Here is a 26,102-nt window from a genome sequence, read left to right on the forward strand (position 1 = left end):
GTGGAAACAATGACAGACTTTCTTTTCTTGAGCTCCAAAATCACTGCAGATGGTGATTGCAGCCATGAAATTAAAAGACACTTACTCCTTGGAAGGAAAGTTCTGATGAACCTAGATAGCATATGAAAAAGCAGGAATATCACCTTACCAACAAAAATCCATATAACCAAGAAACTATGGTTTTTCCAGTGATCATGTATGGATGTAAGAGTTTGACCATAAAGAAGGCTGAGTGCCAAAGAATTGATGCCTTCAAATTGTGGTGCTGGAAAAGACTCTTGAAAGTCCCTTGGACAACAAGGAGATCAACCCTGAATATTCACTGGAAGTACTAATGTCCGAAGCTGCAGTACTTTGGCCCCCTGATGTTAAGGGCTGACTCATTGGAAAAGACCTTGATGCTGGGAAAGACCAAAGGCAAAAGGAGAATAGGGTGGCAGAGGATGAGATGGTTAGACAGCATCACCAACTCAATGGACATGAATCTGAGCAAACTCCAGGAGACAATGAAGGACAGGGAAGCCTGGTATTCTGCAGTCCATGTGGTCACAAAGAGTTGGACACAATTTAGTGACTGAACAGCAACAAAAGATTATGATAGGTTAGAGACCAGTGTCAACATAAGAGTGACTGAAAAGATGGTAGGTTCTGTGGATTATAAATCTCAGTGGGATTTAAGTCAGGGTACTAAGGCAGTGAACTAGAAGGATATGTCATGACAACTGAAGAGTTTGACGGCTAAATTAAAATTTAGTTTATGGAGAAATCGAAGCTCTTGGTAATGACAAGAAAAGAGTTTGAGTATGCAGGTGGGCAGCTAAGGTAGAGAGAAGGACAAGGTCACTGGCACAAACAGCCAGAATATAAAATAGGACATGATCACTATAACAAAATAGATAGCAACAAAACAGGATAGGAAGCATCAAGGTAGCTGTTAACTGGAGTAGGGTAGCTGTGAACAGATTAATAGATTGGTCCTTATAGAAGGCTTTAGAGCAGCACAATAAAAGGTTTTCAGAAATGGAAACACCAGGGATTTCCCTGGAAGCTCAGTGATTAAGACTTCAGCTTCCAATGCAGGGGCCGTGGGGTCAATCCCTGGTCAGGGAGCTAAGATTGCACATACCTTGGGGCCAAAAAAAAAAAAAAAAAAAAAACCCAGAAGTAATATTGCAACAAATTCAGTAAAAACTTTAAAATTGGTCATTAAAAATCTTTTTTAAAACTTGAAAAAGAAATAAATGGAAATGTCAGCCACTGGAGAAAAGGAGGTTAGAAACACAGAGGGAGAGGGGATATTTTAGGCAGAGGGGATGCTGTGAGTAGAACAGGGGTGCTTGGCTGTAAGAAAGAGAATAGCACATGTGAAGGGAAGTACTGTGCATTAAGAACCCAAAAGTGCTGAGAGAACAGCATTGAAACATGTGTATTATCAAGTGTGAAACAGATTGCCTGTCCAGGTTGGATGCATGAGACAAGTGCTCAGGGCTGGTGCACTGGGATGACCCAGAGGGATGGGATGGGGAGGGATGTGGGAAGGGGGTTCAGGATGAGGAACACATGTAAATCCATGGCTGATTCATGTCAATGTATGGCAAAAACCACTACAATACTGTAAAGTAATCAGACTCCAACTAATAAAAATAACTGGGCGGGGGGGTGGGGGGAAGAACCCAAAAGTGAGTTAGACACAGCAAATGAAAAACGTTTTTAGAAAAATGTAAAGCATATCAACATCCCTCCCATATTACTGCCCACTGGGTTCCTATAAACCCTCAGAATTAATAACACCTTGCCATGGACTTCAGGGACCCCATGATCTGGTCCTTGCTTGTCTATCTAGCTGAACCTTTTCTACATTTCCCTGAACCCACTGTGATCCAACACACTATGTTCATTTCTCCCTGGAGCTCAACAAACTCACTCCTGTTCTAGCTCTAGAAACTTGTTACCACCTGGTTGCTCTTTGCCCAATTCTTCTAGATGTTTCCTCACTATTTACGTCTTAGCTCAAAGGGCATCTCTTTAGGGATGATTCCTTAAACACCCTCTCCCCCCTTGCTTCCAGTCACTCGTTATTCATCAGTGTGTTTTACTTTCATGAGTTGAATCTTACTCTTTGGCTTGTTTAAGTATTTCTTGAATGAATGAATGAATATTAATCTAGAGAGTACAGTCTACATAATGATAAACATCTGAGAGTTTTTATACAAGGGGATCACATTAGTAGAGCTGTATATTTAGAAGACAGTTCTCACTGTAACACTGTAGAATGCAAATATTTGGTAGGAAACCATTTGGAGATAAAGAGGTCTATTAATGGCCACTGTGCTTGCTCAGATAAGACACAATGAATGCCTAAGTTTGGATGGTATTAAGCAAATGAGAAAAAGACAAATAGCAAAGACAATTCAGCAGTGACTGATGAGGTAAAGGAGTTATTGAGAGGAAGATGTCTGTGATTTCAGGTTTCAGAGGATGGGTAATCTAGAAAACTGTGAATAATAGTTAATACATATATTTGCTTTCTTTATTTGATTAAAAAGTAAAGGGAAGTAAAAGGTGATGGGAATAAGAAATGAACAGACTCAAGTGGGAAAAGAGTGATATAATAAGAATGAGTCAGAAGAAACTAGAAGATAGAAAAGATAAAAACCACTGTGCTGTGCTGAGTCACTCAGTTGTGTCTGACTCTCTGTGACCCCGTGGACTGTGGCCCTCCAGGCTCCTCTGTCTACGGCTCTGTCCATGTCTTCTCCAGACTAGAACACTGGAGTGGGTTGCCATGCTATCCTCCAGGGGCTCTTCCCAACCCAGGGATAGAACCCAGGCCTCCAGCATTGAAGGTGGATTCTTTACCATCTGAGCCCCCCAGGGAAACCCCAAAACCCCACTACAGCACAGCAAAGAAAATATGACCATATTCAACTCTTTGATATATATGCAAAGAAATGAAAACATGTGCATACAAACTTTGGGCATTAATGTTCATAGAACCATTATTTAAAATAGCCAAAAGTAGAAACAATTCAAATGTCCATCAGCTGATGAATACATAAATAAATCATAGTATATCCATAAAGTGAAGTCGCTCAGTCCTGTCCGACTCTTTGCAACCCCATGGACTGTAGCCTATCAGGTTCATCTGTCCACGGAATTTTCCAGGCAAGAGTACTGGAGTGGGTTGCCATTTCCTTCTCCAGGGGATCTTCCCAACCCAGGGATCGAACCCGGGTCTCCTGCACTGTAGGCAGACAATTTACCGTCTGAGCCACCAGGGAAGCCCAATATCCATAAAATGGAATACTATTTGACAATAAAAAGAAATGAAGTTTTTCCTTTCATTATGGAAAACCATATGGAGGTGATACATGCTACCACATTGATGAATTTTGAAAATACCACATTAAGTGAAAGAAGACAGATAACAAAGACTTCATATGATTTTATTTATGTGAAATATCCATAATAAACAAATTCATGGAGACAGAAAGTAGATTAGTGGTTGTCTAGAATGACGGGGTTAGGGGAAAACAGAGAATGACTATGAATGGGTATGGAGTTTCTGTTTGCGGTGATGAAATGTTCGAAAATTGATTGTGATGATGGTTGCACAACTTTTGTGAACACACTGAGACAAAGTTGAACTGCATACTTTAAGTGAGTGAACTGTATGGTATGTGAATTACATCTCAATAAAGCTGTTAAAGAAATAAAGGAAGGAAAGACATGACAGGAAAGAAGGAGGGAAAACACCAAAAAATTCTAGACGCTCCAAAGGGTGTTTTCATTAAATATAAAAGCTCCTGAGAGCTATTGTTCACTGAAGCTGCCAGGTACCTGCCTCTCACCATCCTCCAATTTGGCATTCAGGAGACCTCTACAGCAGTATCAAACAGTTCCTTCAGTAATTCTTTATGACTCAAGAAAATCCTCAGTTAATTGTCTTCTCATGTTTTAAACTTTATTTTTTCAAATAAAACTATCTCCCAATGCTCAGATATAGTGACAGAACGCTTTCACTAGGAAGGATTTGTAGCTAACACATTAGGACATGTTTCAATGTTCAGAGAAGCCCTGTGTCCTTGTGGAGGTCAAAATTTGTTGGTAAATATCAGTAGGAAGAGACATGACTAAAGATAAATGATGCTTAATTGAAAGCATTAGTAGAAAATCAGGAAAATGTACCAGAAAAAATTGAAACCAAAGTGGGTGGAAAGTACTCCGCCAGCTGATCTTCTTCAACAGCCCAGGTCAATGGCATATGCCCTCTTTTTGGTTTTCATCAGGCTTTAATGACCTCAGAGTTCTAAAATTCCCTTCAAGGAACAGCTTCTCATAGAAATTCACTATGTAAATTTGCATTAATGAGCAGAGCTCTGAAGAGTAACACTCTCTGACTGTGTTTCTTTCTTTTTGAACTCTTATCAACTAAAACACTAATTATTTTAATTACATTTTAATTATGACATCCATCAACTTTTTATTTATGAAACATTTTATCTTTCTTATTTGCATTATGTGGGGTTATATAAACAATACACACAGCTTACCAGAACATGAAGCATAAAAGAAAGCACAAATCACTTAATCTTTTACACAACCTTGAATAAGTCTATCTACATTACAGATTTAATGAAAGTCTCATAATATCCGGTGGTACAATTGAAATGATGATCATCATCATTGTTCAGCCACTGTTATTATGAGTAATAACACCACTTCCTACTGATACTTGCATAACAACTTTCTTCCAGAGTTATTCCATCTTCCTCAGGTGATGAATTAAAACCCCAGCTAGATGATTCATCTGTATTGTTTTGCCTTGAATTTTCCCATACCCATTATTTTTGCCCAGTAATTCTTTCCTCACGGATGCTCACCATGTGAGCATCAAAATATGTTCACCACATAATGTCTACTTCTGAATCCTATGATTTCTCTTGAAGGCTCTGAAGTCCTTCCTCAACCCAGATAGAATGATTCTACCTTCTGGAACTCTCCACGGGGAAAATCAGGGCTTTGCTACGCTAGTCTCCCAAGCTGCTTCCCTATCTCTGTATATTTTGTGCCTAGTGTCGTCACTCAGATTCTGATGTCCTGGACACCAGTTCTCACCTTTTTCTTTCATGAACAGCACATCCACCATCTAGTATAAACTTTCCCCCAGATCACTCCACTCCATTTATGTACAAACTCCTTGCTAACATTTTCAGTTGCTTTCGATAATAAAAATAAGAAAATAATCCAAACTCCTAAGTCCTCACCCTGTTTTAGATACAGTTCTAAGTGCCCTTTCATACATTAACTCATTTAATATTTTCAATAAATCCCACAAGGTGGGTATTATTACTTTCATCTTACCCTAAGGAAGCTGAGGCACAAAGAAGTTGAATGACTGTCCAAGGTCCCGCAGTGAAGAGTCAGGATGAAAACAGGTCAGCTGGCTGCAGAAACTACACTCTTCACTGCTCTGCTGGGCAACCTCTTTCAGAGACCAGAAGCCCTTCAAATCATGTGGTGGCTGCTGTGCAGCAAAATCACTTTATTCCTCATATTTGAATTACTGGGCTTCCCACACGGTGCAAGTGATAAAGAACCCACCTGCCAATGCAGGAGACATAAGAGAAGTGGGTTTGAACCCGGGATCAGGAAGATCCCCTGGAGGAAGGCATGGCAACCCACTCCGGTATTTTTGCCTAGACAATCCCATGGGCAGAGGAGCCTGGAGACTTACAGTCCATGGGGTCACAAAGAGTAGGAGACAACTGAAGTGACTTCACATGCATGCCCATTGATTCACTGACTGACAACATTTTGATTAAATAAAGCATTTGAAAAAACTCCAGGAAAAATAATAGATGCTCAGAGAGCCACGTAAGGTGAAATAACCTGAAGATGTACCTTAGTAAAGGTTGTACATTGAAAGGGAATGGTTGATAATGAAAAGAGAAGGATAAGTTCTTTCTATTCTGAGGTTTGGTTGAATACCTACCCATGAGATAGTCTGGATAATGTGTCTGTGAGTGCTAAGTCACAGCTGACTCTTTGCAACCCTATGGACTATAGCCCACCAGGCTCCTCTGTCCATGGGATTTCCCAGGCAAGAACATTGGAGTGGGTTGCCATTTCCTCCTCCAGAGGATCTTCATGACCCAGGGATCAAACCTGTCTCTCCTGAATTGGTAGGCAGATTCTTTACCACTAGGGTCACCTGGGAAGCCAGTCTGGATGATAAGCCCCCTCAGATTTTAAACAAAAGTAGAGAGCGTCAAAGGATGAGATGGCTGGAGGGCATCACCGATGTAATGAACATGAACTTGGGAAAACTCTGGGAGGTGGTGAGGGACAGGGAGGCCTGGCGCGCTGCAGTTCATGGGGTCACAAGGAGTCGGACACGACTGGATGACTGAACAACAACAAGAGGAGGGATTAAAAGGATGACACTTTTCAAAAATATTTTGACTCTTTGTGAAAGGCTTTCTAAAGCCTGCTGAAAGGATAGCTTTTGTCACTGCTCATCTTCACTTTGATGTGAATGCCTCAAAGGTGAGGTCACTTAAATTTTTCTTTTGTTTGGATGTCAAAGGCTTTTCTTTTTTTTTTTCATTTATTTTTATTAGTTGGAGGCTAATTACTTTACAATATTGTAGTGGTTTTTGTCATACATTGACATGAATCAGCCATGGATTTACATGTATTCCCCATCCCGATCCCCCCTCCCACCTCCCACTCTACCCGATCCCTCTGGTTGGATTTTCCTAACTACAGTGAACCTGTTTAGTCATCTTATTGTAACAGTCTGACCAAAATGAAATTCTTTGTATCTAAAGGGTTAGGGGGAAGGAGAAACCAAGAAGGGAAGAGGAGGAAGCTGCCCATTAGCAATTTTTAAGGACAAAATGTACAATTGTATCTTGATTCCAAATAAGTGCTTAATCTGATTTTTCCTCCTGCCATGTTTGAAGTAATTCATCTCTAGCAAAACTCTCTACTAAAAATAGTTTTTCTGTTGCAAGTAGTTTAGGGTTAAATAAAATAACACAATATTTTACTTAGTAAACAAATATCTACTGAGAATCTATGAGGTATAATCTCTACCAATATTGAACAACCACTGAAATTAGTCATTGAAATTAGTCAATATTTAAGATAAAATTGGGTTAGAACTAAAATAAATCAGGAATAAAGCATTGTTTTATTTAAAACAAAAACATATATTAATAAATATTTGAGAGCATGTCAGCATAGTTTCCTGGTAGCTCAGACAGTAAAGAATCTGCCTGCAATGAGGGAAACTTGGGTTCAATCCCTAGGTTGGGAAGATTCCCTGGAGAAGAGAATGGCAACCCACTCCAGTGTTCTTGCCTGGAGAATTCCATGGACAGGGGAGCCTGGTGGGTTATAGTCCATAGGGTCACAAAGAATCAGACACAACTGAGAAACTAACACTTCCACTTTCTGCATGGTTAAGGAAACAAACTCAAACCATTTTTCACTTATGACCCTTACATAAAATGGTGAGGAAGTCACAGTGATTTTCTGGAGTTCAAACAGTCCAACAAGAAACCAGATCATTTTGATTATGAGAATTTTGTTGCAAAACAATCTCCCTCTTTATGAATGGTTTTCTATATCTAATACAAAGGGGGAAAGAATGAGAAGATGGATCTGGCATTTTCAAGTTTTAAAAAAGTATCATTATTTTTCAGCCATTATTTCCTCCAAGGAGAAATCGTTAGTTCTCTGAAACTCTATTAGAAATGCTCTGCAAACCTGGTACAACGTGTTACACTGTGCTCCTCCTCTAAAATACTGTACGTTCCTGGAGGGGAATATTGAAGATTCTTTTCTATGTTCCCCTGCATTTCATAGATACGTAAATAAGTGTTAGTCACTCAGTCATGTCTGACTCTTTGCAACTCCATGGACTATAGCCCTCCAGGCTCCTCAGTCCATGGGATTTCCCAGGCAAGAATACAGGAGTGGGTAGCCATTTCCATACATAGTACTGCTCAATAAATATCCACCAAGCTAACTAGTTGCTCTCTCCTCATTAACTTCACCTCCATTCTCATTTATGAACTCTACTTTCTCAAGTATGTTCTTGAGACATTCTTGTCCTTGTCTCATGTCACCTTAATTTATACTATCCCTTCTGCCTGTGATACATCCATTCTTGCCAATTCTTCCTTCTCAGCCTTCAAGAAGCAGTTCACAAGACAACTTCTCTAAGGCAAAACCAAGTATCCACTCAGCTTCCATAGCGAACCAGGCATAATTCCATCATGACATTTATCATTTCTATTACGGTAGTTACTTAATATGTTTCTAGATCACACATTCTTTGAAAATGGGAACCTATATATTATTCAATTTTGAGTCTCAAGCAGAAAGTGACACACAGAAGAAACTCAGCAAATCTCAACTGAGTTCATGATTACCCATGATCTTCTATTAATAAATGTGATGAATACATTCACCAGCACTTGCCTGGGCCCAAGCAGGATCCCAGCTCTTTTATAGATACTTCAAATGTTTGCAGATGTAATACTCTTCCCACCAACCAAAGAGTAGAAGGCCAGAGTAACTTTAACATTAGATCCTTCCAGAAACACAGAATAACTCAGATTTGGTGCTCCCTGAGATACTTAGAAGAGGTCAGGTCGATGGTCCTGAGTGGGGAAACTGCCTCTATCTTCTTGCCCAGATATAAAGATGCATTATTGCTGTTGTTTTTCAGTCACTAAGTCGTGTCCAACTCTTTACAACCCCATAGACTGCAGCCCACCAGCCTCCTCTGTCCTCCACTCCCTCCCGGAGTTTGCACAAATTCGTGATCTTGAGTCGGTGATGCTATCTAACCATCTTATTTTCTGCCACCCTCTCTTCCTGCCCTCAGTCTTTCCCAGCATCAGGGTCTTTTCCAGTGAGTCAGCTCTTCACATCAGGTGGTCAAAATTTTGGAGCTTCAGCTTCAGCACCAGTCCTTCCAGTGAATATTCGGGATTGATTTCCTTTAGGATTGACTGGTTTGATCTCTTTGCAGTTCAAGGGACTCTCAAGAGACTTTTCCAGCACCACAGTTCGAAAGCTTCAAGCATCCCTAATCCTTCCAGATCACTGATGTCGAAAGGCACACCTCAGTTAATTTTAAAATTTTAGCTGGGGCCTATTTGCCACCAGCTACTAACTCCAGGGAAGAAAATTCCTTATTCTTCTTTTCCATGTGTAATTTTTAACAGAACAAGAATTGGTACCTTTAACTTTCTAAAGGATATTCCTGTTCAGTCCTCCCATAGATTAAATCCTCCCAGACAATCCATGTTCATCACAACTCTGACATTGTTCAGTTAGTCCTTAGACTCTGGGCCCTGACATTAGGAAGGAGACAGGCTTTGCCATATTTTCCCGCTTCCACTAAATTTTCTCAAATGTCAGTCATTTGCATTCTACTTTCATTCTTTCCATTATATTTTCAATATATTTCAATATTATTATCTTAATATTTTTCTTTAAATCGATTATTTATTCAAACAAATCTGTCCTTATCCTGTGCCACATCACCTATAAAAGTCACAAGTTTAAAATCTTACCATCTTATAAAATAGATGTTTATTATATAACACCAGTGGTTCTCACACCACATAGTTCCTTGGTCCAAAATGCCAAGCTATCACTATTTATTTGTTTATCGTATTAATGATATCATTTTGGTTCACATATTATTTTTTCCTTATAGTTCCATTCTGTTTTCTTTTCTTCAACCTGTCCTATTTCAGATGCTCTTTGTATGCATTATAGATTGCTGCTGCTGCTGCTGCTAAGTGGCTTCAGTCGTGTCCGACTCTGTGCGACCCCATAGATGGCAGCCCACCAGGCTCCCCCGTCCCTGGGATTCTCCAGGCAAGAACACTGGAGTGGGTTGCCATTTCCTTCTCCAATGCATGAAAGTGAAAAGTGAGAGTGAAGTTGCTCAGTCATGTCCGACTCTTAGCGACCCCATGGTCCGCAGTCTACCAAGCTCCTCGGTCCATGGGATTTTCCAGGCAAGAGTACTGGAGTGGGGTGCCATTGCCTTCTCCGACATTATAGATTTTGTCTTATGAATAGGGATTATGGGTTTAAGAAGTGCGAAAGAGTCCCAAAACCCATGTCTTAGTGTCAAATCTTCCAATATCCAACTTTGAGGATTTAGTAATCTCTCTGAGTCTGACTGTTCATGCTAGAACTAGAGGAGTGTCCCAGAAGCCCTCACTCTTTGAGGCTCATATGATTTGAGGCATATAAACCAAATATAAGGTACTAGTTCATTTACAAAAACAAAAATATTTCAGAACATCTAGTATAGTGATGGAGAAAGCAATGGCAACCCACTCCAGTACTCTTGCCTGGAAAATCCCATGGATGGAGGAGCCTGGTAGGCTGCAGTCCATGGGGTTGCTAGCAGTCGGACACGACTGAGCGACTTCACTTTCACTTTTCACTTTCATGCATTGGAGAAGGAAATGGCAACCCACTCCAGTGTTCTTGCCTGGAGAATCCCAGGGACGGGGGAGCCTGGTGGGCTGCCGTCTGTGGGGTCACACAGAGTCGGACACGACTGAAGTGACTTAGCAGCAGCAGCAGCAGTGTGGTGAACCAGAAACAAAGGAAACAGTAGTCAACTATAGTACAATTCTGACTTTTTAAAATAAAAATGTAGAGTCAAATGCCAATGAGACTTTTAATGGCACTTTTTCTAATTTTTTATAGAAAAATACATTTAAATGTTACTAAGTGCTGTAAGGGCCAACTATGAAATCCAGAAAAAAAAATTCTATACCAAAGCTATGTGAAATTGAGATTCCAGTGTTTAAGTTCTATTTGTTTGTAACATACAACTCTTTCTCAAAAGGCCATCAATTCGGGGTAGAAGAACACATTCACTGAAACCATGGATGATTGCCCTTATTACTACAGCTGTTGTCTTGGTTCTAGCAGCAATCATCGGTCTCCCTGTTTATTTTTTGATATTTGGTAAGAATCTGATTGCATTATTTTGAAAATTTAAAGATCTAGACAATTGATTTTAAAATCTTAACATTTTAGAAACCCTTTTCTAATATTTTAAGATGTAATTTTCATTGCAATAATAGTTTATATAGATGTATACATACTTTGTATAATTCGATATTTATTTGCATGAATTTGTCTACATTGGCAAATGTAAAAATTTATGTGTAAAAATTACTTCTAGCATTTAAAATTTGACTTGGTTCATATAATATTTTCTCTCAAACAGTTCAGTAGAGTCATATGCTATTGTATGGTTTAATAATATTTAATGTACTGAGAGCAAAATATTATCTTAGTAGCAATTCTATTCATATAATATTTTCTCTCAAACAGTTCAGTAGAGTCATATGCTATTGTATGGTTTAATAATATTTAATGTACTGAGAGCAAAATATTATTTTAGTAGCAATTCTAACTTTGAGGTCAGCTTTTTGAATATAATACATTCTACTATTATTATTTAATTAACAGCTTAAATTGATAAATTACCACTAACAGGTGGTAATTGTGTCAGGATACAACTGACAACCTTGTGACCATTAGAATGTGTGATCTTAATAAAGGGTTAAAGGCTGTGTTGGCTACAGCTGTTGTGTTTAATTCCCAACAACTTGTCAGTTACAGGAGTTTTCTGCATATCATCCCTTCTGATAGTTATACAACTCAAACGATCCATTTTTGCTTTCCCTTCCAGATCAGAAGGTTCATTATTACCAAACTTCCGTCCGGATCCCTAGTATTAAATACAATCCTGATTTTGCAGTGGAACATTCAAAAAATAGGACAGACCTGAAACAAAAAATCAGTAATGAGGTAAGGCTGAGCTTTTCTGCCATCATTCCTACCCTGACAATATTATTGTGAAGGAGTTTAAATTATAGTAAGAGGCAATTTGAGAACATACAAAATTGCAGTTATGTTTTGGTTGTCAGAAAAACAAAGAATGCCCAGTTAGATTTTAATTTCAGATTCTCATGAGTATATATTTCATGCTTATACTAAAAAATCATTGTTCATCTGAAATTAAAGCTTAACTATATTTTTATTTGCTAATCCTGGTGACTCTAACTAACTATCTCAGGAAGATTGGAACAATACATTGGAGAAAGGATAATTGTACCATATGCTGAACAACATAAGCCCGAGAGATAAATAGGTAGGTCAAATACACACAAAAAAATATATATTGGATTTATCTGGAGACATAACTTAGGTACAAACATTACCATATACAACATAGTAAGCACCTACTGTGTGCATGACCTGATACATTTCCCATTATGCAACTTATACTGAACATTTTATTCCTGAAAATATACCACAGAAACACACAGACTAGCTCTTTAATTGAGCTAGTGAAAGACTTCAGTTTATACACAGCTTCTACGGAGTATAGCATTGACCAAAGATGGCAGATCTTTGCCAGGTTTAGAAATACTTCTTTAGATCTTTCCCAACCAAAAGCAGAAGCTGATGAAATGAGTCAAAGGATGCAACTGAGTGGGATTGGTGTGCCTTTCCAAAAATACATCCTAAGCAAATACTTAGGGGGGAAAAATTGGTGCAGAATATATAGTATTTTGTTATATGATTCTAGGTAAAGATTTGATGCCTTTTTCTTGATAAGTATATTAATTTTTAAAAAGTGTTCCCCAAAATATACATTTTCCTCCTCTCCCCCACTTACCACAGTTTCAAAAGACAGCTTATAAATTTTCACCAAAGCCTAAAAAGCTTATTTTTAATCACACTCATGGGGATGATAATTATGTTTTAATGATAGTGGTTGTTAAGTTCATTCATAGCAAGTTTTCAATGAAATTCAGTCTCTGTACTGGCTGTTGAAATATGTGACTTCATTTGACTCTTTTTATCATTCATCTTTGACCAGGTGACAATTTATTCAAATACCAACATTCAGTTACAGAGATGACCTTTATGATAAGAGTATGCCCAAATGAGATTTCTGGGCATAGTTGTAAACAAACTTAGAAGTAAATGCTATTTGAATCACTGTACATTTTATACAAGCATTTTTGTAATATACTGAAATGTGAAAAATTCATATTTAACAAAGTTCTACACTTTTTTTTCTTTTCTCAGATAGATGAGATATTCCAAAGATCCAGTTTAAATCATCATTACATCAAGTCTCATGTTTTCAATGTTAGGTAATTATAGCTAATTACTTTGATGAAAAGGCAACTTTGTATTATTTAGTTTTTCTTCAATTATTTGCTTTCTGGATATAATGTAAAAAATTAAGATATACTGAGAGTAAAAATAGTTTAATATTATTACATTTAATTGTTATTTCTCCTTTACAGAGTATATTTTAGGGAGAGAGTGCTGTAACTTGGGTAGTGATAAAATATATTCTACTGGTTGTCCTTTTAAAGATTTTTGTATTTCAATTAAAGATTCTTACAATCATTAAAAACTCCTCTCAATTTTACTTACATTTTAAACAATAAATAAATATAATGGATTTTTTAAAGTCAAGAATAAAATACAAGGTTGATGAATTTAACAAGTGCTTTTATTTGTCCAGAAAAAAAAGATTTTACCATTTTCAGATACTCTCCCCTCTCTAAATATGATCAAGTTTTACAAACTAGGAGTAATTCAGGTATTAACACCTATATGATGCAGAAAGGAAAAACATCCATGACAATGAAGAGTATAAAATATTTATGTTGTATTTTCTTGAAGATATAACTATATTTATGTAATAAGTTATAAAATAGTAACTACTATGCTACTTCCTCACTCATTTATTCTGATATTTTTGTTTTTCAGGCCAAGTAATAATGGTTTGAAAGTAAACGTATTGCTCAAATTTCAGTTTACCTCTAACAATGCAGACACAATAAAAAGAGAAGCTGATAGCATTTTGCATCAGAAGTTGAAATTAAATGAAAGCTTCTTGAAGATAGATACTTCACTGCCCTATCTTAAAGGCAAGAAATACCATTTTTCTTTCTTTGTTACAGTTTATCATTTTAACAGTCTTTCCTTCTACAGAGAAATCTTTTTTTAACCATAAAATTAAATCACTTTTATTTATGTCTCTTAATTACTTGATAATAAACAAATCTCCACACAATCAACACTTCCTTTGGTTAGTATAGACACAGTTGTAAAACAAGGATAATATGATAATCCAAATATAGAAGTATCACTTATTCTTTAAAAAAGATTTTAGTGGAATTGTTTGAACTAATTAGGCATTGTTGTTGTTGTTCAGTTGCTAAGTCTTGTCCAGCTCTCTGTGACCCCATGAACTGCAGCATGCCAGTCTTCCCTGTCCTTCACAATCTTCCAGAGTTTATTCAAATCCTTATCCATTGAGTCTGTGATGCCATCCAACCATCTAATACTCTGCTGCCTGCTTGTCCTCCTGCCCTTAATCTTTCCCAGCATCAAGGTCTTTTCCAATGAGGTGGCTCTTCACATCAGGTGGCCAAAATATTGGAGTTTCAGCCTTAGCACCAGTCCTTCCAGTGAATATTCAGGATTGATTTCCTTTAGGATTGACTGGTTTGATCTCCAAGGGATCTCAAGAGTCTTCTCCAACACCACAGTTCAAAAGGATCGATTCTTTGGCGCTCAGCCTTCTTTATGTTCCAACTCTCACATCTGTACATGACTACCGGAAAACCATAGCTTTGACTCTATGGACCTCTGTTGGCAAAGTGATGTCTCTCCTTTTTAATATGCTGTCTAGGTTTGTCAAGTTACTGTTAAGACATTCCTCATTCCCATGGGAAGGTCTCCTAAGATTCATAATTTATCCTGTGACACTTCTGTCCTTATCAGGGTGCTTGAAAATTAATCCATATATTATTTTTAAAAATTTACTTCTCTGCAAAAGAGTGGTAAGTCCTTGAACACAGGAAATGTGTCTTCTGTAGACATGATCACCTTTCCAAGATTAGCACAGAACTCAGCACAGGACAGTAACAGGGTATTTACAGAACACTGTGTCTTTAACTCTGTAAATTAATTCAGAGTCTCAAAAGTGAGAATGAAACAAAAGTAGTGTTTTAATATTAACAGATACCACAGAACACTGAGGAACCTGGAATCCTCCCTTTTCTCACTTAAGAGCTTTACAACTATGCTTCAGAAAGTAAGAGGTTGTATATATAAACTTTAAAAACCAGAAGTCGCATTTTATAGGGTAAGAGAACTCATTTACATACATATAATATAAAGAGAAAATGCATGGAATACATACTAAGAAGGACTGCAGGTGGTAGTGAAAAGAAACCAAGACTTAAAAACCAGAAGACCTATGTCCTAGCAGTAACAGTTGTAGCCTTCGATAAATTGTTGGACCTCTATGTCTCAATTCCTGTTTCGCAAAATGAAAATAGTAAGTGAAACTTATTCTTTAGGAAAATATAAAAATTTTGAAAAGTACAAGAACAAGCAAATTAATGTAATGTATTATTAAATGGACTTTCTCTGATATCTTTAACAACGTTGATCCTGAGAAGTTGGACAATTGATTAACATGTCTTTTAAAAAAAAGAGAGCTTGGAAACTAAACACACAAATGGCTCCAAAACACAAATATTGAAAGAGCTTTCTGAGAATATCTTTGAGTCCAGCAGAAATCTGCTAAGCTTAGTCTTTTAAAGGTAATTTTTACAGGATTATGATAAAGCTCAAGGAGAAGCTTTGAGTTTAGCTTTCAGCTAAGTTTTGTTTTGGGTAATGAATATTTAGTTAGAATGGGAAAGGAGTGACAACAAATCAAATATTTTAAAAAGCTGATTAACTCTCTAAATATCATGTAATTCAGAAAAAGAATGCTTTTTAAAAATCAATTTTAATTGGAGGATAATTACTTTACAATGCTGTGTTTATTTCTGCCACGTAACAACATGAGTCAGCCATAAATATACACATGTTCCCTCTCTCCTGAACCTCCCCCCCACCCCTCACCCTATTCCATCCCTCTAGGTTGTCACAGAGCACCAGGCTGAGCTCCTCGTGTTACAAAACAACTTCCCACTAGCTATCTATTTTACATATGATAATGTATATGTTTCCATGCTACTCTTTCAATCTGTCCCACCCTCTCCTTCCCTTACTGTGTCTACAAGTCTGTTCTCTGTGTCTGAGTCTCTCTTCCTGCCTTGCAAATAGGTTCATCAGAATCACTTTTCTAGATTCCATATATATGCATTAATATATGATATTTGCCTTTCTCTTTGTGACTTACTTCACTCTGTATAACAGGCTCTATGTTCATCCACATCAGTTCTACTGATTCAAATTCATTCCTTCATTCCTGGCTGAGTAATACTCCCTTGTATATGTGCACCACAACTTCCTTATCCATCCGTCTGTTGATGGACATCGAGGCCGTGTCCATACCCTGGCTATTGTAAATAGTGCAGCAGTGAGCATCAGGGATGCATGCATGCGTGCATGTGTGCTAAGCTGCTTCAGCAGTGACGGACTCTTCGTGACCCTGCGGACTGTATCTCACCAGCCTCCTCTGTCCACTGGATTCTCCAGGCAGGAATACTGGAGTGGGTTGTCCTTCCCTTCTCCAGGGGATCTTCCTGACCCAGGGATTGAACCTGCGGCTCCTGCATTGCAGGCAGATTCTTTACCAGAGACACTGGGGAAGCCCCAAATATTGGGGGTACATAAGTCTTTTAAAATTTTAGTTTTCTCAAGGTATATGCCCAGCACTGGAATTGCTGGGTCATATGGTAGTTTTATTCCTAGTTTTTTGTTTTTTGTTTTTTTAAGGAATGTCCATACTGTTCTCCATAGTGGCTATATTAATTTATATTACCACCAACAGTGCAAGAGTTTCCTTTTTCCCACATGCTCTACAGCATTAATTGTTTATAGATTTCTTTGGTGATGGTCATTCTGACTGGTGGGAGATGATACCTCATTGTAGTTTTGATTTCCATTTCTCTAATAATAAGTAATGTTGAAAATCTTTTCATGTGTTTATTGGCCATCTGTATGTCTTCTTTGGAGAAATGTCTTTTTAGGGCTTCAGCCCATTATTTGCTGGGCTGTTTAAAAACACCCTTTTTTTATTTGTTAGTTACTTCATGTTTCTCTGTAATATCTTACTATTTTTCCCTTACCTTTTTTTTTTTTTTTTGCTGTATACTCTTCAAACATCAAAGTTTTTATATTATTTTCTATAGAAAAAAAGAGAAAGATAATTCAGACTTTCTATCAGCATGTTTGATAGGCTTTTAAAATATTATTTTGAAATAATTATAGATTTACATGAAGTTGCAAAGAAATTTATAGAGAAATCTCATGCACTTGTACCCTTCCCCCAGCCTTCCTTGATGCAGTACATTAAAACCAAGAAATTCAAATGGATACAATCCACAGAATTTATTCAGATTCCACAATAATATATGAACTAATTTGTGTGTGGATTTGTATGTATAGCTCTAGGCAATTTTATCACATATTGTATAACTACCACCAGAATCAATATATTCAACTGTACAATGTCAAGGCTCTCTAGTGTTACTTCTTTAAAGCAACACCTATTTCTTCTATCTATACCTAGCCCAACTACCACTAATCCATTTTTCATCTCTGTAATTACATTATTTTATAGATTTCACATAAATAGAATTATATACTTGGTATCGTTTTGAGATTGACCACTTTCGTTCAACATATTTTGCTTGAGGTTAATCCATCTTATTGTATCAATAGTTTGTTCCTTGTTATTGCTAGGCAGTTTTCATAGCATTCCAGTTTGTTTAACCACTCATCTGCTGAAGAGCATTTGGGTAGTTTCAAGTTTTTGCCTACTACAATGAAGCTGCTATAAACATTCATGTCCAAGTTTCTTCATGAATATGTCTTCATTCTTTGGGATAAATGTCTAAGAGTACAACTGCAGTTGATAAAAACATTTTTAGTTTTGAAAGGAACTACCAAACTATTTCTAAGAGTGGCTGTACCATTTTGCATTTCCTATTATATGAGTTACCCAGTTTCTCTGCATCTTTGCCAAAATTTGGTGTTATCACTATTTTTCATTTTAGCCTTCCCGATAGGTGTGTAGTGATATCTACCTACACCCTCTTCTGTTTAACTTATATTTTAATAAATTGATGTGGGATTAATTAATTAGATGTAGTCATCCTTCATGGCAAACAATATCCTTCCCCATGCCAATGATTTTATAATTATGAACAGGATTTTCCCAGAGGCCACATATAGTCAGAAGAAGAGTTTAATCTATGTCTGGGCCTCTACTTATTGTAGAATTTTATTTAAATTAAGAATTTATTGACTCTTCAATTCCTCCAAAATAGAAACATTCATGTCATGTAGAAAGAGTATTTAAAGTGTTCCACTGTTGACCAATCACCTTGTTTTTTTCCCACAGATATGAATAATGTACAAGCAGAGCACATCCTGAACAGTTGTAAGTTCAACATTATTATTGAGATGTACATAAATCAGATGCTTGCATGTGCGCTCAGTCATGTCTGACTCTATGACCCCATGGACTGTAGCACCAGTTTCCTCTGTCCATGGGATTTTCCAGGCAACAATATTGAAGTGGATTGCCATTTCCTACTCCAGAGTATCTTCCCTACCCAGGGTTCTAACCCGCATCTGCTGCATTGGCAGGCAGATTCTTTACCACTGAGCCACCTGGGAAGCCCATATAAATTAAATAATAGAACCCAAAACACTTTTGGAATATCACTATTCCCATATAAACTTTTTCCCAGAAGTATATAACAACTTTTAATGGATACATAATTTAACTCTCCCCAAGGGGAAAAATTACTATTAATAACATACTTGCTCTACCACAAAGAAAGTTTTGCTGATGACTTTTCTTTTTTACAATCCCTTTTCATTTTATCTTATTTGAGTTTATTTGGCTCATTTTGTTAAAGCAGAAGATTTTGCTTAGAATTTAATGACATCCACTAACTTTAATATGTGAACTTTGACATTTATACTGTTGTAGTGTAATGATTTTTTGTAACAGAGAAGTATTTTAGAAGAGTAAAAATGGTATTCTTCTGCTTTAAGTGCTGTAAATTTCACACTCAAAATTGTCAAAAATCACTCAGGTAAACTTCTTTTTTTTTTTTATAAACTTCTGCCTATAAAAATGTGATTCAGAAAATATGAAAAAAAAATTTAAAGTGAAATTGCTGTAAGAGGTATCAAATATTTTTTTAAGTTAATCCTTTTTTCAGTGTGAATAATTATTATTCTGTCATGCAGTTTTGATTAATTTTTAAGGTAAGGCAAGGTTATATTTCCATCTTAATGTGCCAAGCATATTCACACACATTTATAACTCTGGAAATAACCGTCTAATTCCCTCTGACAGGTTGCGGTTTAGGGAGGGAGTTCCCATCCATGGAAAGAATTGCCGATGGTAGTGTTGCAAAGAAAGCTGATTGGCCTTGGCAAGCCAGCCTGCAGGTTGACGGCATCCATTTCTGTGGAGCCACGTTGATTAGTGAGGTGTGGCTCCTGACTGCTGCTCATTGCTTTGAATTGTAAGTCCTCACCTGTGCCAGCCTCTCCGTATATAACAGAGATCACCAATTTCATCTCCTCACCTTCACATCCTGTAATTGTTATCCCGTTTTCATTGGTCATCTTAGACCCTAAAATGGTATACATAATTGTCCAGCAGACTTAGAAGAAGTAACAATTACTGAAGAATAGGGAAAAATTAGAATATTTTCAATTCCAACTGAATATAGATTCTCCAACAACCTCAACTTTAAAAACAAGTTAACATCACCAAAAGTTAAACACATACACACACACCAGTTTTCCTGAAATATACTGTGCATTTCTTAAAATAAAACTCAGATAATAGTATCCCAACCCTCAAACTTACATCTGATTTTCCCACATGAATATCTGGTGCTGTGCTTTTATTACTTGTATGCTTTTTGGTGACTTAACATGTGAAACACTTGGGAATACTAAAGAGATACAATAAACCTACTGAAATTCATATAAAATGGGAAAATATTCTGGATAAAATGTTTACTGAAAAGGAAGGATGTGAAAACAATATAAAAGTGGCTCCACCTCTCTTTCCCTCTCTCTTTTCTCTCTCCATAGATATACATACATTTATATGTATAGATATGAGTACTTATGTGTGTGTACATGTGGGTACATATGTCTAATTTTTACTTACTTGTATACTCATCAACTAATCTGAATTACTTTTACAACCAAAACTGGCGATAATAAGTTTCCTTTAAAAAAAATACAAACTTTCCCTCAAGGAGAGTAATTTTAAGCTATTTTAGAACGGGGAAGGTTTATCAACAAAATGAAAAAAGGAGTCCCAGGGAGAAGCCACAAATAAAGAAAGTGGGAGGATCCCAAGCAACTACCACTTTAAACAATTTGCCCTTCCCCACCATTATGTCCATGCTCATTCAGAGTCCTGGGCAACTTCTGATCAGAAATGATCTAAACCAACCATAATCCTTTTAATCTGTGATCAGCTACAAAAACCCCAAACGCTGGACGGCTAGCTTTGGAACAACTCTAAGCCCCCCACTAATGAGACAAGAGGTGCAGTCGGTTGTCATTCATGAAGACTATGCTGCCCATAAGCATGATGATGACATCGCTGTGGTGAAGCTCTCCAACCCTGTCGTATTTTCGGATGAGGTGCACAGAGTCTGTCTCCCAGATGCTACTTTTGAAGCCTTACCTAAGAGCAAAGTGTTTGTCACTGGATGGGGAGCTCTAAAAGCAAATGGTGAGTATCTCAGTAAAAATGTACAAGTGAAAAAAGAAAACTCATCCTCCACTGGAATGTGTGCGTGCATGCTAAGTCACTTCAGTCATGTCCAACTCTTTGTGACCCTCTGTACCCTAGCCTGCCAGGCTCCTCTGTCCATGGGATTCTCCAGGCAAGAATTCTGAAGTGGGTTGCCATTCCCTCCTCCAGAGGATCTTCTCCCCCCATTGGAAGAGATATAAGATACAAAATAAAAATATATAAAATAGATGTAATCAAGATGTCACATGAAATATATGGCAGAAACAAGATATAAACCCTCAGTGATGGACAGGGAAGCCTGGCATGCTGCAGTCCATGGGGTCGCAAAGAGTTGGACATGACTGAGTGGCTAAACTAACGGTAAGTTATGAAAACTACTATTAAACAGTACCTGTATGTATTATCTTCTTTATGGGGTATTTTGGAATCTATGTAGCTATAGCTTTCCTTTAAAAAAAAATGGCAACCTACTCTAATATTCTTGCCTGAGAAACCCCATGGACAGAGGAGCCTAGCAGGCTACAGTCCCTGGGGTCTCAGAAGAGTCAGACACAACTTAGTGACTAAACAACTTTCCATATAATATTTGTTTTTTTTTTTTCTTTTGTTGCCTTTTGTACACAGAGACTGTTATGGTTGATGATTCTTAAAGTATGTAATTTGTGAGCAGTAATAATGACAAGCTTTCTGTAATGTACAGAAATACAGTTAAACAGAAATACCTTAAGCAAGCAATTTGAATGGTGTTCTTGATGCTAAACATTAAAGGAAGCCCTTTGTATCCATGTATCTATGAAAGAGTTTTTGAGCCTGAGACTTTATGAATTTGACAGACATAACATTTTACTACACTTAATAATATATTAAACTGCAAAGATAGAACTTTAGAGCCTGATTTGAGTTTCTAGTTCTCATGTCTCTTGGTTGGATTTATTACATTTAATTTAATCTGCTCTTGAATTTCTGACTTTTATGGGCTTCTCTGAGGGCTCAGTGGTAAAGAATTTGCCTGCCAAAGAAGGAGATACAAGTTCCACCCCTGGGTTGGGAATATCCCCTGGAGAAGGAAATGGCAACCTATTCCTGTATTCTTGCCTAGAAAATCTAATGGACAGAGAAACCTGGTGGGCTCTAGTAAATGAGGTTGCAAAAGACTCAGACAAGAGTAAAATACAAGCAACAATATAGACTCTTATAATGGCATTACAGTCTTGTTTGTGTCCTTGCTCAAAGTATAGCTTTTATCTGAGTCTTTATGAGGTAGCAGTTAGTATTTTCCAGCAATAAGATTTTTAAATTAACATGTATATATATACATATACATTTATATATATTTAGACATAATGCTAATGCACACTTACTATATATAGTGTAAACATACTTTTCATATGTACTGGAAAATAAAAAAATTTGTATGACTAGCTGCATTGAGATATTAGCTTCAGTGTGGTGGTCTGGAACCAAACTTGCAAAATCTCTGAGATGTGTTTTGTCAAGTGATGAGGCAGATTGTCAGATAAGGTAAGGTAAACTGTCACAGATTATCCTAGGTGGTGAGGAATCCCCTGGGTTTAAATCTAACGTTATCCTTCATGTAACTATGTGATCACGGCTAAGACTCAAAACCAGGTGAGCTTTGGTTTCCTCATCTGAAAAAAAGAATACTTACATCTGTCTTTGATGACGGTTCAGTTCAGTTCAGTTCAGTCGCTCAGTCGTGTCCGACTCTTTGCGACCCCATGTATCGCAGCACGCCAGGCCTCCCTGTCCATCACCAACTCCCAGAGTTTACTCAGACTCATGCCCATTGAGTCAGTGATGCCATCCAGCCATCTCATCCTCTGTCGTCCCCTTCTTCTCCTGCCCCCAATCCCTCCCAGCATCAGGGTCTTTTCCAATGAGTGACGACGGTAGCTAGGATTAAATAAGATAGTAGGAGTCAATGTACCAAGCATGGTACCTAGCACATAGGAGATACCCTAGAAATAAAACTTGAATCTGAACACTTGTCATTGAGTCCACAGTGATATTATCTCTAGAAAAATGTTTTCTCACTGGTTCATCATTTGCAAGAAACAACAATTAACTATCATAAGCAATAATATGGAAATTCTTCATCTGTTTATTTTTTTCTCTTTAGGTCCCTTTCCCAATACTCTGAGAGAAGTTGAAGTAGAGATCATAAGTAATGATATATGTAATCAAGTTCATGTATATGGTGGAGCTGTATCATCAGGAATGATATGTGCTGGATTCTTGAAAGGAAAACTAGATGCCTGTGAAGTAAGAATACATTCAAATCTACAAAATGAATCTGTTACTAGAGATGACTCTATGAAATTAAATTTGTGGAGGAGAGAAAATAGCAGAGTATACAGGGTTACGTTTAAAACAGATAACCAACAAGGACCTACCATATAGCACAGGGGACTCTGCTCAATATTCTGTAATAATCTAAATGGGAAAAGAATTTGAAAAAGCACAGATACATGTATATGCATAACTGAATCACTTTCTTGTACATCTGAAATTAACACAACATTGTCGATCAACTATACTCCTATATAAAATTGAAATAAGAAAAATTTGAATAAAATTTTAAAAAACAGGCATGACAAAAATTTTTTTGAAAAGTTACAGGGAAAAGAATAGCCATAAGAAATAGTCCTCGTTTACTATTGTCTGGTGTTGTGCTTATTCACTCAGGCATGTCCAACTCTTTGCACCCCCATGGACTGTAACCTGCCAGACTCCTCTGTCTGTGGGGACTCTCAAGGCTAGACCACTGGAGTGGGTTGCTGTGCCCTCCTCCAGGGGATCTTCCCAATGCAGGCATTGAACCCAGGTGTCCCACGTTGCAGGTGGATTCTTTACCATTTGAGACACCAGAGAAGCCCAGAGCCATGTGTAAAGAAGAATCACCAGCTGCAAACTGGTGGGCTCTGATTAAAGAAAAGGACTTCCTGTAGACAATAGAAACCAAACCAGAGACATAGAATCACTGCTTCAAGCCACAGTCAGACTCTGTAGTTAGGTATCTAATCCCTCTAACTGCAAGGCGCTGTGGCCTCGGACCTGCAGATGTCTCCACGGCCAGTAGAGCATCATCACACCAGTGCTTGAACCTTTGAACTTAAACAGTGTACATCACATAGAATTATACTACTTAGGAGAGAAAATATCTATACATTCATTTCAAAGTGTTACCTCACAAATCACGTACTAATTAAATAAATTGCATTTCCCTCAACCTTACAGAGCATTAATTTTAATCACTAAGCATTTAAAGATAATACATTGTAAAGTATGGCTATTTCAAGGACTGAAAATAAATAATTAAACCTTCTACCTGTAGCATTTGAAACTGAATCCAATGGTTTAGCAATTTTATGTTTGAAATAGACTCAGCTCCACAAAACAAAAAAAGGAATCTGTTGAATAGAGACTTGTATCTGAGTTTATTCCATAAGAGAGCAGATGTTCTCATTCTGTTGGTCCATGTTCCCTTGCTTCCTTCACCTCTAGTATACTAAGAACCTAAATTAGGATTTAGGACTTTGGGAAAGAAGCTTAGGACAATTGCTTTTGGTAGACCAGCAGGATTGCTTTTGGTAGACCAGAGCTCTTACTCTCTGTCCACTGGGCACAGAGAGTGTACTAAGAAGTATATGATGGGAAGAGAGTTTAAAGGCACAAGATTCTAAGAACCCTGCCTACTTCAAACAGAATCATCTCTCTTATTTAACAGAAACATCCGGAAGGGGTTTCCATATAATATTTCTTTTAAGTGAGTAGACTCATTGCTAAAAGATAAAATTAAAAATCATTTGTGAAAGGCTTAACTATATCAGGGAAGTCTTCTTGATTCCTACACTCAAACCAGTTCACTTGGGAGCAAAACCCTGTGTGTAATAATCATGCACATTCATTTGGAAAGTCCTTGGCCTATCTTTCTCCTCTCAAATCTATTGCTACACAGTGATACAGTGCCTCAGACACCTTCCTATCAACTGGTGGAACAAGGTGGGGATTCCAGATTCAAAGCATGAGATTATTCCTACCTAACAGATTTAGGAGAGGCTTCATGGCAGAAGTGACACTTGAGGTCACATTTATATAAGAAATGGATGCTGAGACCTAGGTTCAATTTGTGTTTGCTGAGACCGAGCAAAACTAAAAACTATACAAGGATAAAGCTGAAACCTTAACTTTAGTCACACTACCTTCCAGAAAGAGACATTAATAGAGGTAAACAGAGATAATCAGATAACAGATAATAAGAATCTCAACTATTAAATTAATGGTGAGTAAAAACAGAATTTGTTTTTCATATTTCAACTTAAAATATTAATTTACTAGACATCCAGATGCTGATTAACTTGTATTTCTGACACCCCTTTATTTATCACATTGATCTTTTTTTTCCTTCCCACTTGCCAGGGTGATTCTGGGGGACCTCTGGTTATAGCACGTGATGGAAACATCTGGTATCTTATCGGAATAGTAAGCTGGGGAATGGACTGTGGAAAAGAAAACAAGCCTGGAGTCTATACCAAAGTGACTCATTATCGGGACTGGATTAAGTCTAAAACTGGCATCTAAAGTAATAACCACCTCTACATCCAAAATGTAAATCCCATGTGTGGCCTCTGGCAAATCATGTTTAGTATGTGCCGCTATGTATATTGTCATCAAATTCAAGATGCAAATAAGCCTGATCTGACAACTCTCCTCTAACATGTGAGGAAAGAAGGCTTTCTTTCACATCACCTGATGTGTCTCACTGACCACAAGCATATACCATAGTGTCAACTCCAGTAAGATCTGCCATTGCTGCTAAGTGTCTCTGATTGCCTCCTGGCTCATCTTTTGGTTTCTACTACACACTTTCCATTTTAGAAAAATCCAGCAGTTTAATCAGATGAGTACCAGCTGGCTAAGTATTTGTTATTTTTTTTCCTGACACAGCATACTGCCCTTCCCTGACTTCATAGTTTTTAGCCTCCTCCTCAAATAATCCTCACCAAGAATCTGTAGATTCACTACACCAGACAAATCCAGGTGATTCATTTTGGCTGACACTAATGCAAATGGAGAGGCATTAGACATGAAACCAGGACTCAAGAGATGGCACTGCAAGAGTCCTGTCCCCTTTGCCCTCAGATGTTCATTTAACCTCTTTCTGAAACTTGGAAAATCTTGACATTTAAATTTACACCCAACAGTGCAGACTTTAAACTCT

General features: G+C 37.5%; 1 protein-coding gene across 1 annotated transcript in view; it reads left to right on the forward strand.

Annotated features, from left to right (window-relative positions):
* LOC133058548 (transmembrane protease serine 11G-like) overlaps positions 1 to 25,462 on the forward strand; it is a 32,554-nt gene extending 7,092 nt beyond the window's left edge. Inside the window, exons 2-10 of the mRNA XM_061145262.1 lie at positions 10,898 to 11,019; positions 11,753 to 11,871; positions 13,162 to 13,229; positions 13,858 to 14,018; positions 18,461 to 18,499; positions 19,430 to 19,601; positions 20,577 to 20,836; positions 23,001 to 23,143; positions 25,301 to 25,462. Coding sequence (XP_061001245.1) covers positions 10,898 to 11,019; positions 11,753 to 11,871; positions 13,162 to 13,229; positions 13,858 to 14,018; positions 18,461 to 18,499; positions 19,430 to 19,601; positions 20,577 to 20,836; positions 23,001 to 23,143; positions 25,301 to 25,462 — 1,246 coding nt within the window. The remainder of the gene's footprint in view (positions 1 to 10,897; positions 11,020 to 11,752; positions 11,872 to 13,161; positions 13,230 to 13,857; positions 14,019 to 18,460; positions 18,500 to 19,429; positions 19,602 to 20,576; positions 20,837 to 23,000; positions 23,144 to 25,300) is intronic.
* Positions 25,463 to 26,102: the final 640 nt, after the last annotated feature.

The sequence above is a fragment of the Dama dama genome, chromosome 6 (genome assembly GCF_033118175.1).
Source record: "Dama dama isolate Ldn47 chromosome 6, ASM3311817v1, whole genome shotgun sequence".
Lineage (NCBI taxonomy): Eukaryota > Metazoa > Chordata > Mammalia > Artiodactyla > Cervidae > Dama > Dama dama.